The sequence below is a fragment of the Ceratotherium simum genome, chromosome 17, assembly GCF_057802395.1.
Source record: "Ceratotherium simum simum isolate JZ-2026a chromosome 17, ASM5780239v1, whole genome shotgun sequence".
Classification (NCBI taxonomy): domain Eukaryota; kingdom Metazoa; phylum Chordata; class Mammalia; order Perissodactyla; family Rhinocerotidae; genus Ceratotherium; species Ceratotherium simum.
The window spans coordinates 44,167,501-44,181,187 of record NC_141916.1 but is presented as its reverse complement, the minus strand read 5'-3'; the positions used below and the strand labels follow the sequence as shown (position 1 = coordinate 44,181,187).

Here is a 13,687-nt window from a genome sequence, read left to right as displayed (position 1 = left end):
TACATCTTAATTATAAATGTAAAAGTAGACCTTTTAGAAAGATAATACCCTTCTAATAGCTTGGCTTCAAAGGAAACTAAAAATGAGAGTTTTCTTTATTTTTCTGACCATTTATAAGGTCTTATAAGCAGTAGACTTCCTGAATTCTTTATTTAGGATACTAATCACATAACTACCTACAGGCACGTGTTAAATATGAAACTGGTTTTAGCCAAATGAGGGGCCAATTGCAAGCGATGAATAAAGAGAGGCAGCTCCGTTTATAACCGCTGTTTCCACAGAGCTCTATTGTAATCATAGCGATCTGAGGGTGACTCATTAATTAATTGATATTCTTTTTTATTATATGCTATTGAGTTAATGAGTAATTTGTGTGAGATAATTCTCTGAACACATTGATTACTTGAGATATTTTCTGATGCTTTCATACCAATGACATGCTGAATAGGTAGAACATATTTGCTTGTATGCTCATCATTAGTAGGTTTGAGATGAGGACAAACCAGTGCAAAGACACCTTAATGTTATCTGATGTAGGAAGTATCCTAAGTCTCCCTGATAGGAGACCAAGTGCTCAGGACAAGGCTTGTCACATAGTAGGTACTCAATAAATGTCAACTGAAATAATGCTATATTCAAGCTTTGCTTTCTATGACCTTAAATTGCATTAAAACCACATTTAGGAAATACCTATAATGATGTTTTAAGAAAAAGTAATAATCAAAAGGCTTTTGCTAAAATTGTATTCTGCACTAATGGCCAATTGCAATAAACACGCAGATTGGTTTTGCAACTTACTGAAGTGCACACCAAACATGTTTGGACTCTATCATTTCTATGAAATTGTTTAAGTGACTATTTGGAGAGTGGTTTGCCTAAAGTGAGAGTTAAAAGGAAACCACCTGTATATGGTATGTTTTACTACAGATATAATTTTAAGCACCCTGTTTCAGTCAAGGCACAATATCTCTTCCTTGAAAATGTAGCATCTAGTTGAGTGTTTTAATTCATTATACAAGAAATAGGAAATTGGAAATTTAGTCTGACAACAGCAACACAGTTGCTTTCAGAAAGATCACTTAAAATTTGTATAAATGTACAAAATTACACCCAGCAATCGCTACCTTCATTTTTGACAGTTTTATTTTCCCCACAAAAGTAAATAGCAGTAAACTACCTCACTCAGAGATCCTACATAGAACATTTGGAGAGCGCATTTGAGGTCCTTTATCTATGCTTATTCTAATTTACCTCTTGAAAGTAAATGTTCTTACACATTTTTTCCTTTTTGTGGACTTAACATGTTTTCTAGATATCATCTTGGATTTTGCCAATTAAGCGCAATCAAATAGTGTAATACCCCTTTTATTAAAAACATAAATCCGAATATAAAAAATGAATGAAAGAATCCAGCAGATATTTATTAAGCAAGATGAAAGTGAAATTACAAATACAGGTCAGCTTTTAAACTCAGCCAGCACTCTGGTGGAGTGGAGGTGCCTGGTCCTTCATCAGAGGCAGCCTATATGAGATGCATGTCAGGAAGGGAGCTTTCGCTGCTGGAGAAATCAAAGCTCCGTCAGAGGTGTCCTATTGGAGGCATCCGATAACAAGCTAAGGGACGTCAGGGCTACACAACACAAAGAGGAAAGTTGACAACAATTCAGGGACTTGGAGTAGTCAAGACAATTAGCTTAGTACTTCAGGTCAAAAATGCTACTATTTATGGGCAATTAGCTGTAAAATGGCCTATTTCTGTCTTGTTTCACCATTTCATGGAGATTAAAGATAATCTAAGGAGATTAAGGCCTTAATCTTTAATCCAGGTGAGTAATTTTGTTTGTAGTAAAAAGCAGAATTAATTCCCAAAGGATGAAGCAAAAGAAAAGACAGGAAAAACCTTGTTTGGTTTTTGGGTGGCAAGGAGAGTTGAACAGCTTCAAGAAGCTGAGAGAAGTTTGTTCCCAATTTACAAGTATTTTGACATATTGATAAACATATGCAAAACATAGATTTTTTTAAATCTAAAAAAGATCATTTGAAGAAATACTGACAATTAAAATTTTACAACCACATGAATTTCGAACAACTCTTAGTGGGGACTAACAGGGCTGCTTTACGAAAACCACTTCTCACATAATCCCCCCCTCCCATTTGTTTTGTTTTGTTTTTTTGGTTTTGGCTATGCATGTCTTTTCAACAATTATAAGGCTCTAAGGCTAAAATAATAGTTATTTTGTGGGCTCCAAATAGCTATTTTTGAAATTCTTTTTTCGGTATGTCTCAAATTTGGGGGACATGTGACTTAAACACTCTTAACCATGAAGCATTTGTAAAAATACATATCATTCACTTTTCACAGAACCATTTTCTTAAAAATGAGAAGCAATATCCAGATTCACATGCATGTTCCTAATAAAGCTTTGTTTTAAAACAACTCAAATCCACACCAGCATTATTTTCAGCTTAATATTTTGGCCCCAAACCAAGAATTCAGGTATCACATTTAATTTTCATCTGCAATGCACATATTGGCAGGACAAATATGTATGCAAATAACGTTGGGAATTATTGTCTCCCATACAAGCGAAGAAGAAAAAGTAAGCAAAAAGTAAACCCACAGCACTAAATTTACTCCAGTAAAAATATGCTTCATTGTGCCTGTGTGGAATTAGCTTTGTTGAAAAGTAGTTCTATTAACAGGGGGCAGAGGCAAAGAAGCAGAGTGTGAGCCACGCAGAAGAAGGGATCATAGTCTCATTTTTATTTCCTTAATTGTAATTTAAATAATCAATCTCCATAATTTCTGTTTCTAGAAAGCTTTCTTCTTTATCAGCCATCATGTAGGTAAAGGAATAATTTTTCACCTTTAAAAAATGGAATGACAGATTTCAGCCTAAGTGTGATATATTCTGAGTGGGTAATTACTTAAAGAAAGCAATGAAGAGTCAGACACGTCAAACTTTTAAAGTGTTCACTTTTGAACATTAAAATAAGTGGCAAGTAAATACAGAAAAATATATAATCACTAGTTCTCAGCTTTTTATCAATCCCTTTGTTTCTCTTCTTCTAGAAGATTCTGTGAGCACTATGTTGCTCTGATCAAAAGTAACCTCACTACTCAAATATCAGCTTCAATATGTATTATCATGGTTTCAGTAGACTCGCACTCAAATCCTTTTAGTGCCCAAAATTTATCAAGCCATAAAGTTATTAAACCCTTAGCTCTTATGGAGAGAGCTGGGCAAAATTTGCAGAAGAAATTTAATTTACCATTTTAAAATTACCTCATAATTGTGGTAACACTTTTTTAAAGTAACCCTTTGGAAAAATCTTACATGATACCCAAAGGCACTAGTTCATATAAGGGGTGAATGGCTGAAAAAAATAAATCAAAGCCATTGTATAGGTAAAGAGCACAAAACAAGGATATTAAAAGGATAACTGTTAAGCTTTAAAGTTATTCTAAAAATGGCACTTTTCATGTTGGTATAAAATGAAAGTGCTTTAAGACGAAATTTTGATGCATTTTTTTAAAGCTGATCTTTAACCCCCTGAAAATAGGGGGCTATAATGAGAACACTGATAGACTCTAAATCATAGTGTCAATTATAGTGGATGTTGCTAAAATGCTTGTGTGTGTTATTTTTTAGTATTTTTAATGTTGATAGACTTGCTTTATCTATATGTGTATCATTAGTGAGATTTGCTCTTCAATTCTTTACTAGAAAGTTACAGCTCATTTAAAATAGCTGGTAGATACAGAAAGCATAAATATACAGTAAGTTTAAACACTGATTGTACTAAATGCAACAATACAAAGAAGCAAACAGAACACAAATGGTAACACAATAAAACTGTATTACATTTGTGCTTCAAATATTACAATACATTATATACAATAGTCCAAAATAAACATCTCATGCCAAGTGACACAAAAACGAATAGCAAGCAAAAAAATCCAGCAATATGTACATTACTTTTTTCTTTAATAATAAACATTCAACTCTGAACTGGGGCAATTTCACTACAGAGAGATGCAGTCCGCCTTTTATTCCGTATAACCATCCTGCTTTCCTATATCTACGCTATTCAGTAGGTTCCTGTGTCAATTCTTATATACATGTGGAGCAAAAAAGATAAAAGAATGCAGTGCTTTGTATTCTTAATGGGGTGATGTTGATAGATCAGCGAACCTGGGGTGCATAACCTTCTTTCATTAAACCCTCCTCGTAGTCCGTCTGGCAAAGGATCATGTTATTCTTTAGGAAAAATTTGTCTCCAACACAAAATCTGAAAATATTTTAGAAAAGAAAATCTGTTAAGATCATTTCACTCAGATCTAAAGATTTGAAGATTTCTTTTCCTAATAATAATTTTGCATGGTAATTCCCTGAATTTAAAAGCTTAGCTTAGCAAGTTGCCTTTATTGTCCAAATTAAACCATTTAGATCATTCAATGAACTAGTGCACATAAAATTTGAATCCCACCTTTATATATAAAAGTCATAGGAACATAGAGGAAAAAACCTAGGGCAGCAGGTGGTGTTTTTTTTGTTTTGTTTTGTTTTGTTTTTTTACCACATTGGAAAGAAAAAAGAACTGATCTATATTTACACTCATTAAAATAAAAGAATCATAATAAGACTTCACTGTAGCGATTATGGAGGATTTCATCAATGACCATTTACCTACTTTATAAAAAAAGGAAAAGGCATTAAAATGAATCCAATGATTAGAATTCATTTTAAAGCTTCCCATTTAAAACTTCCTTTTACTCTCTGTTATTAAAATGTGATTAAATTCTAGTAATTTGGAAGTGATTGTTCTAAAGTAAAGTTGTTTTAGCATCCAACTCTGATGCTGGGCCATATTCCTTTGTTTGTAGCAAGTTCACCAACTATGAAATAGTAAATGTCATTTCTTAGTGCACTTCCAATTAAACCAAAGGGAATAACCTGAATAAACTTCTTAATATTGATGTGATAAATAAACTAGTTTCAAGTAGCTAATTATGTATTTTATTCTATAAAGCATTGTTTAATGTGCAAGATTGTAATGTTTTAAATAAATGCTCTTTTTGTATAATTTCCCAGTGGCAACGCTTTGGACACAATTAAGGTCAGAAATAAATGCTTGTGCTGTTTCCAGTACATTTAACAATAAAGTAACTCTGGGGAGATCTGTATATATTTTTAATTGTAACAATTTAACCTTCAAACAGCAGTGTCTGGTCAAGTTGACCCAGTAAAACTACTTGTAATTATACAAGTTGACCTCACTGACCTCTGATAGTGGTCTCTCTTTATCAGATAGTCAATTTCGAATGATGTTCAAGCAGAAATCTTAGTGGATAGATTAAATTGTGTCGTGAAAGCCACCCTTTAATGTTTTGTGAAGTTGAAGGTTTAAATGAGGAGCACTTGGACTGATTTACATTTGCAAAGATTGGAATGCTAGACAAACAGTAAAACTATTTATTTTCCAACTGGGTAGCTTTGGACATTTATCCTTATTCTAGCTAAGTAGATAGAGGGGAAAATAGTGTAATAAAAAAAGTGGATTGAAAAGAATTAGCTTTCCTCTTAAAGGAAAATTGGTCTGTTTATTTGTGGAATTTACTTTTTTTCCCTAGGATTACTGCCTGCTGATGATGTTGATTGAAAGTACAGACTATGCGCTGATCTTGAAATCCTGGCATCTGTGGTCAAGCTATTGGATACAAAAAAACATTCAAGTTTGGTCTTTAAATTTATCTTCTTTTTATTAGTTGCAAACTATGAACTTTAAATATTGTGCTTAAAAAGTGGTGTTTGAACAAACCAGCATTTGTAGATTATCCTGATCACTAAGATATGCTGAATAAAAGGAAATATTTCTTTCGTTGGACAGGCCTAAGTAGCCAAATTAGATACTTATCTTTTATGTGAGATTTTATAAAATAGCATGTAGAATACATTTGATTACTGTTCAAAACAAATATGTTCAAAATTTTCCACTTACATTACCGTTGAAATTAATTTGAACTAATAAGCTAATAATATCACATCAAAAATAAATAAATTCAATAAAACACTCTTGTGTTCCAGCTGATGCTACTGAATCTTTTTTTTTCTACAAACCAACTAAACTGGAAATACTCTTTCAACTCTATATTGTCTAAAATTTGGCTTTAAATTTTTTAACAAGCCCTCAAATTCTATTAGCTATCAAATAAAAAGATGTTTTTTCTGTCATGTCATTTTTACCTTCAGAGGCCTTGAAATTTAGATAATTTTTATTTGTAGATTAATAAATCTAGGGTTGTTATAGTGAGAAAAGCACTGAACCAAGAGCCTGGGGATCTAGTTCTGAGCCGTGCCACTATCACCTGCCCAATGCAAGACAGAGGACATTTCATACTTTCTCTGAGTCAGTTCTCTGTGTGGAAGATAAAACAGCCACATCACTGGATTGTAGGGATGTTAAAATGAGAAGTATATGAAAGGCAGAGAGGCATATTGCAATGAATGGGGTTAAAATCCCAACCTTCCATTTATTATATTGAAGATGAAACCAGTGTTTCTTATTTGTAATATCAGTAACATTTGTAAGTCTGTGGAACTGTAAAGCCTTACCTCAATATTTGGAATACCGATAATTAAAATAGCCACCTTCTATAAAGTACTTACCATGTGCTAACTAAGCATGTACATACATGATCACATTTATTCCTTACATCTCACCAAGAAGGTAGATGTTATCATTGTCTTTTTCAGATGAAAAACCTAAGGCTTCCTACTAGAAGTTGAAAAACCTGCCCAAGTTTCCATAGCTAGGATGTATATGATAGAGGAAGGAAAGGGACCAGATCTCTTTGGCTTCAAGACTCATGCTTTTACCTGGAGGCAGAAAAGCATGTAGGCTAAGAAGTTAAAGAGTTTTTTGTATTACTATTATTCCTTTGCATAATTTTTTTTTTTTGGGGGGGGGAAGGGTGAAGAAGATTGGCCCTGTGCCAATCTTACCTCTATTTTGTATATGGGTCACTGCCACAGCATGGCTTGGTGAGTGGTGTAGGTCTGCGCCCAGGATCCGAACCTGTGAACCTGGGCAGCCAAAGTGGAGCGTGCTGAACTTAACTACTAAGCCACTGGGCTGGCCCCTCCTTTGCATAATTTTTAAAAAGTCTGCCTACCATTTAATGAGATATTGTTAACATAAATAGAATTCATCTAAAGTAACCCTATCTGAAATAGTTTGTTACTAATGTGTTGCCAACTGGATAAAGTACATTTGATGTACACTTCAATTTATACTTAAAGGTTAAGATGAAACAGAACATGAGTGAGGGATGTCACACTTACACATATAACTCAAACAAAGCAGGCTTGAAAGCTATGGTTAAGAGTAGATTATGACTGGTATGCAATTAGGATTGGTACCCTCCTTTAAAATGTTCCATATATAACATGAAGAAATTAGAGAAACAGCAATGCAAATATTAGGTGCTTAACAAAATAATCTATAATTGTGATTTTGTAAGAAAAGCTAATTTCCAATGTTATATAACCAGCTCCTTAGAAGATTTAGCATTTGCAGAAAAAATATTATACAAGCAGTGCTGGCCAGAGGATGCTGTAAGTATATTAATAGCTCTGGCTAAAATTCCAGAAAATAAACTGATAATCTTCCTTGTAATCTAATCCTAATTGCTTGTGGTATAGTCAGTTCAATTAATTTTGCCTTCATTTAAACAAATATGTTAAGGAATAAAAAGATGCCCAATCAGATTATTAAACCATCTAATCTTGATGTTTTAGAATAATAGATTTAATTTCCAGATATTCTGGAGTGATTCTAGTTGAATTCATATGGTCTTAGAGACCTGAAAAGTACAGAAAATAAGTATAATTAATAAATTATCCCTATCAAGTATGGGACTCAGAGTAGGTTTGAGCAGGTTATCAAAACCTCTGCTAAGAAGCCTCCATTTGTAACATCCTGCCTAAGAAATGAAAATATTAACTTAGTCATCTTCTTTCCCTAACGTTAGTGACTGTCAATTAGAATTAATTTCCATCTCCACAACATTTTAAAAAGAAGGGAGATCCAACCTGTATTTCCAATGTGTCTACTTTCCTATTTAGCATCCTCAGTTACTAAAAGATGGATATTTTGATACTTTTCTTTCTTTGCAGTAAGAAGTGCAGGTTATATACTCATTGTCCCACCACTATACACTTGTGAACAAATTTACTGTCTTTTCCCAAGGACAGACTAGTTGTCATTACACACTTTATTCTTAACAATCTTTTCTGGACCAAGTTACACTACACACATCCCGAATGCAGCTATAAATTACTCAAAGTCTACCTTACTTTGACTCCACTATATCTACTCACATTTATATCCACTTAGAAAATAAAATACCCTTCTTGAAACAGGCCAGGGTCCTCATACTGGCCCTGTGTCCAGAGACTAAAACCAGAGTGCCTGGGTTCAAATCTTGAGTCCACCATTTTCTAACTGGGTAATCTTGAGCAAGTTACTTCAATTTTCTCTACTTCAGTTTCCTCTCTGAAAATGAGGCTAATAATAGTACCTACTTATGAGTTATTTTGAGTATTAAATGAGTTAGTACATGTAAAACAGAATAGTGTCTGGCATATGATCAGCACTATATAAGAATTTGCTGTCATTATTACTTGCTAATAATAATGTTTTCACCTTTGCATAAGGTGTTCCCTAGCCAGCGATATTTCTCTCTTTTTTCCATCTACTTAAATTCTAAAAATTCTTTAGTTTCTATTCCCTCCATCAATACTCCCTGGCCATGTCAACTCATTCTGATCTTTCCCAAAGCACTTATTTATTTGTGTATCATTTACTTGGGCATTTCAGATTTTCCCCTGAATGTGTAACAGGTTTCCCAGTCTGGACAGCAGTGTTGAGGCAGATGACCATGAGTTATATTTCTTTTGAACCCTTTAAAAGACCACCATAAATCGTACTCCTACTTGAGGTGGGTAGTCAATAAATACTGGTTAAGATAGATTTATTCCAGAACCAAATAGCTTTAAATAACAAAAGTATTATAGACGGAATAATTTAAATTTGCTTTCATTTTGACTTGTATTCATTGACTTCTTACCTTTACAATTCATCTCCTGCTCCTCACTCCATTCCCCACTCCTCCATATCCCAACCAAGATCCATCTAATCTCTGAGCACACTGAGCTACTTTTTATTTCATGAACACATTAAATGCTTTCACACCTCCATGCCTTGCATTCTGCTCCATCTGTCTGGAAATCCCTTTTCTCACTGCTCCCTGGCTTCCCCATCTTCCCCACCCCTCACCAGACACACTTCCTATATCCCAACCAGTCCTAGGGAGTTCTTTTTTAACACCCAGCACATCAACCCTTTGATGCTTCCCTAGGACTTCAAAAGAATGGACCTCTCTTCCCTTGGTATAGATCTCTGTTTAGCATCGATTACACTCATCTGTGAGTCTTTGATGTCCTGTCTCTCTCGTAGCTCCGAATAAGTCTAAAGAGAGAAACTGGATTGCATTCACCTCTGTTTCCAGAGCCTAGCACAGTGCTTTTATTCTTTAGTGTTATACAATTCTACATATTCGAGGCAATTTCATTACCAAAAAGCATGTTTTTTCCTTTACCTATAAAACTATCATTTAGATTTACGGAATTTTCTAATGAGCAGAGGTTCATTCACCCTTAAGAAATTAACCTATTACACAGAATTTTCCTATTCTGGAATGAGTTTCAAGTTATTATATAAGAGGCTCATAATAACCTTCCTCTGGTCCTTTTAAAAAAGAGAAACTTTTAGATTTTTAATAGAGGATTCACATTTTTAGCCGTACCCCTCGAAAAAGGGCAGAGAGGGTATGTACAAGGGACAACCAATCCTGAAAGGTTATTATTACCATTTTTTTAAAATATTCAGAAACGCTTTAGATGTTAATGATATTTTGATTTGAAAGTTAAGATGAAATGACTGCTAAATAAAATTCATAATTATTTATCATACCACAATTTCAGATGTCAATAAAGTTTGCTTAGGAGAAAGTGCCTATAAATTATCTATTTGCCTTGTGTTTCACTTGAAAAGGGGCGATACTATGACAATGATTTGACTACTGAAAGTATAGGCTCATGTGGCATATGGCTTTATTGGAGAGGATTTCCCAAGAAAACATCAGAGTAAAAGGAGAATCTCCTATATTGAAAACCTTCTGTATTCAGAGTAACAAAATTTGTCTGCTTTGCTTGACTGATGAAGATTAGCTGACTTCTTGCATTAAAGAAGTTTGTCTTGTAGGGGCTGAAGTGACAAGACAATAACTAAGTGCTAATTGTGCATAACCAGCACTAAAGATATGCAGTCCCATTATGGCAAGTAATAAATGAAGCGAGCACAGAAATATATTAGGTACTCTAATAATGATACTAGAATAGTATTTTGCAGCAATAAGAATGTGAACAGTTTTAGAGTCAAAATTTAGGAGTGTTTGTCTTACTTGACTGAGTTCTACTGAGGAGATAGACTTAATTGTGAATGCAACTTTTTATTTCAATGGTGAAATAAAAACGATATATGATTTGTAAATAGCATTAACAACCTACAATTACTTTGCATCATAATAGAATTTAGGCTGGGTTTAGCCCTTGAAAGATGTTTTAATTTTCTGTGTAGAACATGGATAATAGAGGTAAGCCTGCCTTAATAGAAATATGGTCAAAGAGTATAAACAGGCAGTTCCCTAAAAGAAGAAATATCAAAGGGCCACTAGTAATCAAATAAATGCTAATTAAAAATGATAATGAGATATATCTTCCATCCCTCAAGGTGACAAGGATTTCTCTTTAAATAATAATTCCCAGTGTTAGAGCAAATGTGAGGGAATGCATAGTTTTTATATTTCTGGTGTGAGAATAATTGGTATAAGTTTCCTGGAGAGCATTTTGGCAAAATATAACATAAGCCTTTAAACTGTTATATACTTTGCCCAATTAATTATTCTCCTGTAAATTTATCTTGACACCTATTTGAGTATTTGTTTATAAAGTCCACATTATACTGATGATATTGGTATTATAAAAACTTAAAGAAGTAACCTACATATCTGATGACATAAGACTGATTTAATATATGAAGCTCTATCCATAAAACTGAACACAAGAAAGCTTAAAATAACTTAAAAGAATTTTTAAAGACAAATAAAAAGGCATACTATATTAAAAGTTCAAATATCAAACATTAAGATTCTTTTCTGTGACTTTTCTTTAAGCTGCTTAAATATGGGCATAAAATAAATTATATGCTATATATCATTGGTCGTATATGCATAGAAAAATGTATGGTTAGCTATACACCAAAATATTAAAATATTTTCTTTTAGATTAGTGAGCCATGAGACAATGTTATTCTCTATCCCTTTCGATTTTCTAAATTTTTTACTATGAATACGCAACTTTTGATAAGTAGAAAAGCAGTAAATGTTATTGCATAAAGATAACCCTGTTGTTAGTAAATGCTATCAGTGGATCAATGTGACAAGCAAACAGAAGTATTCTAAATTTACTGCTAATACATCTTTAAAATATACATATACACATGCATATAATTGTGTCTGTATGGATGTGTGGATATTTGTGTTTGTGTATCCACAGCCTTAAAATAAACAACATGTGCATTTGCCAATTTATTTTCTAAATGTCACCATGGACTGAATTAACCTCCTCTGGTTCCAAGCATCTATTGGGAAGACTCAAGATGCTGTAAGATGACTTCTTGAATTATTTCCTGGGTAAATTATATATTGCAAGATATATTGGGCCACATTCTGAACATCTACTTTTAGCAGGAGACATTATTGGGATATATATCTTGTGTAAAAACTAAGTTAGTGGAATATTATATGGTAAAAGTAAATTATAAAGACCAAGGTCCAAGAACTAAGTTTTGAGAAACCGTTGTGCTCCTGGTACTTATAAATTATTTCACTTAATTTTCAAAATCTGCAAGATAGGCATTAGTGTCTCCATTTTAAGGGTATGGAAACCAAACTCAGAGAGATTAAGTAACATACTCAAGATCACACACCTAATATATGTTGGGATTGGAATTTGAATCTAGCTCTCACTGTAAACATCATTCTTTCTACTGCTCAACAAAGCCTTATGAGAAGATACTGCACTGAACAGTAAAACAGGGCAAATTACATTGACTGAGTACTGGACACAACTAATATTTACTGAGTATATGCTATGTTCAGGTGTTTTCACACTTGCACTGAATTTATTTTCATTAAAATCCATCAAGTGTACTAATTTTTGAAAGTATTTTTAATGATATGTACATTTTAATATTCTAACATCCTCTGCATTTATCACATAAAATAGGTATCATAGTATCTAGTTCCCACTAGAAATAAAAGTTATAATTTTCAATAAGGAAAAGTGGGGGGAAGTCATAAGACTTTGAGATGAAAGAGTTCTCTGAGATTAACTAATCCAGCTCCCTTACATTATAAATAAGAATCCTGGGGTCCAGAAAACTAAAATGGTTGGTTTATGGTCACACATCTTGTTAGGGGCAGAGTCCAGACCAGAATTTACGTTCTAGATTCCCCGTGCAATACTCTCTCCATTCTCCAATGCTGCCTCTCCAATGCTGCTAATTGTTTAATTATTAGCTATATTCAGCCTCGTTCCCAAAAAGATTTGAAACCACTTAAAAAGTACATATAAAACAAGGTTAAAATCCAAGATAAGAAATCAAGAGATAGGGCAATTATAAATATGAAAAATGAAATGAATACACACTACTAGCCACAAATTTCTGTATATTTTCCTCAGTACAAACTGGTTTGCTCACAGAAGTAGTATAAAAAGTAAAGATATTTTAAACCCACTTTTGTAAACAATTAAGAAAAGAACAAATCAACTTTTAGAAGACTAAAAAGTTGATAGAAGTTTTCACTTCCTATCACATCCTGTTATATGATGCATTTCTTTCAGGTGGAAGCGTAGTTTTAAGACCTTTCTCCTCCTCAGTGGTTTGTTTCTGGCACTGAAAGAATGGTTGCAGGAAACAAAAATGCTGAGACTAATGGCTTTAAGTAACGTGTACTAACATAATTCCCACCTATTAAATAGTCAGCAAAGAAAGGTTTATCATTTTTCAGAATCCAGAAGGAAATCTGCTCACCTCTGATTACAAAGCTGACATGCAAAGCAGTCCAGGTGGTAAACATTGTCCTTGGCTCGCATCACCATCTCAAAGGCAGGGATGAGCTTACTACAGGCAGCGCAGTTTCCCGTTACACCGAAAAGCCTACAACAATAAACATTTTTTTCAAAGTCTTACAGGGAAATCTAGGATGGTGACTAGAGAAGACACTATTAACACCCTGCAAAGCGATCAATACACAACGCCTTATGATGTACACAAGTGGGTTTTATTCTAGGTGTATACACAAATGTTCTTCAGTGATACATACTCAGTTGACATTTCTTGATGAAAATTGCATCTTGTTTGAGAAGAAAAGGAAAAGACAAATACATTAGAAGCTTACATAACCACACACAAACAGAATTCAACAGGAGTGAATTCACGGCAAAAAATCTTCTACTTGTTAGAATATGCAGTAAATATAAAAGCAATGTAACTTTGC

The 13,687-nt window shown here is 33.6% G+C and overlaps 1 protein-coding gene across 2 annotated transcripts in view; it reads right to left on the bottom strand.

Annotated features, from left to right (window-relative positions):
- Positions 1-1,406: 1,406 nt before the first annotated feature.
- LMO3 (LIM domain only 3) overlaps positions 1,407-13,687 on the bottom strand; it is a 57,042-nt gene continuing 44,761 nt past the window's right edge. For both annotated transcript variants that reach the window (XM_087442699.1, XM_004435417.3), the window contains 2 exons: positions 13,222-13,347; positions 1,407-4,293 (listed from right to left, as the gene is read on the bottom strand). In XM_087442699.1, the coding sequence (XP_087298825.1) occupies positions 4,188-4,293; positions 13,222-13,347 (232 nt within the window). In that variant the 3' untranslated portion in view covers positions 1,407-4,187. The remainder of the gene's footprint in view (positions 4,294-13,221; positions 13,348-13,687) is intronic.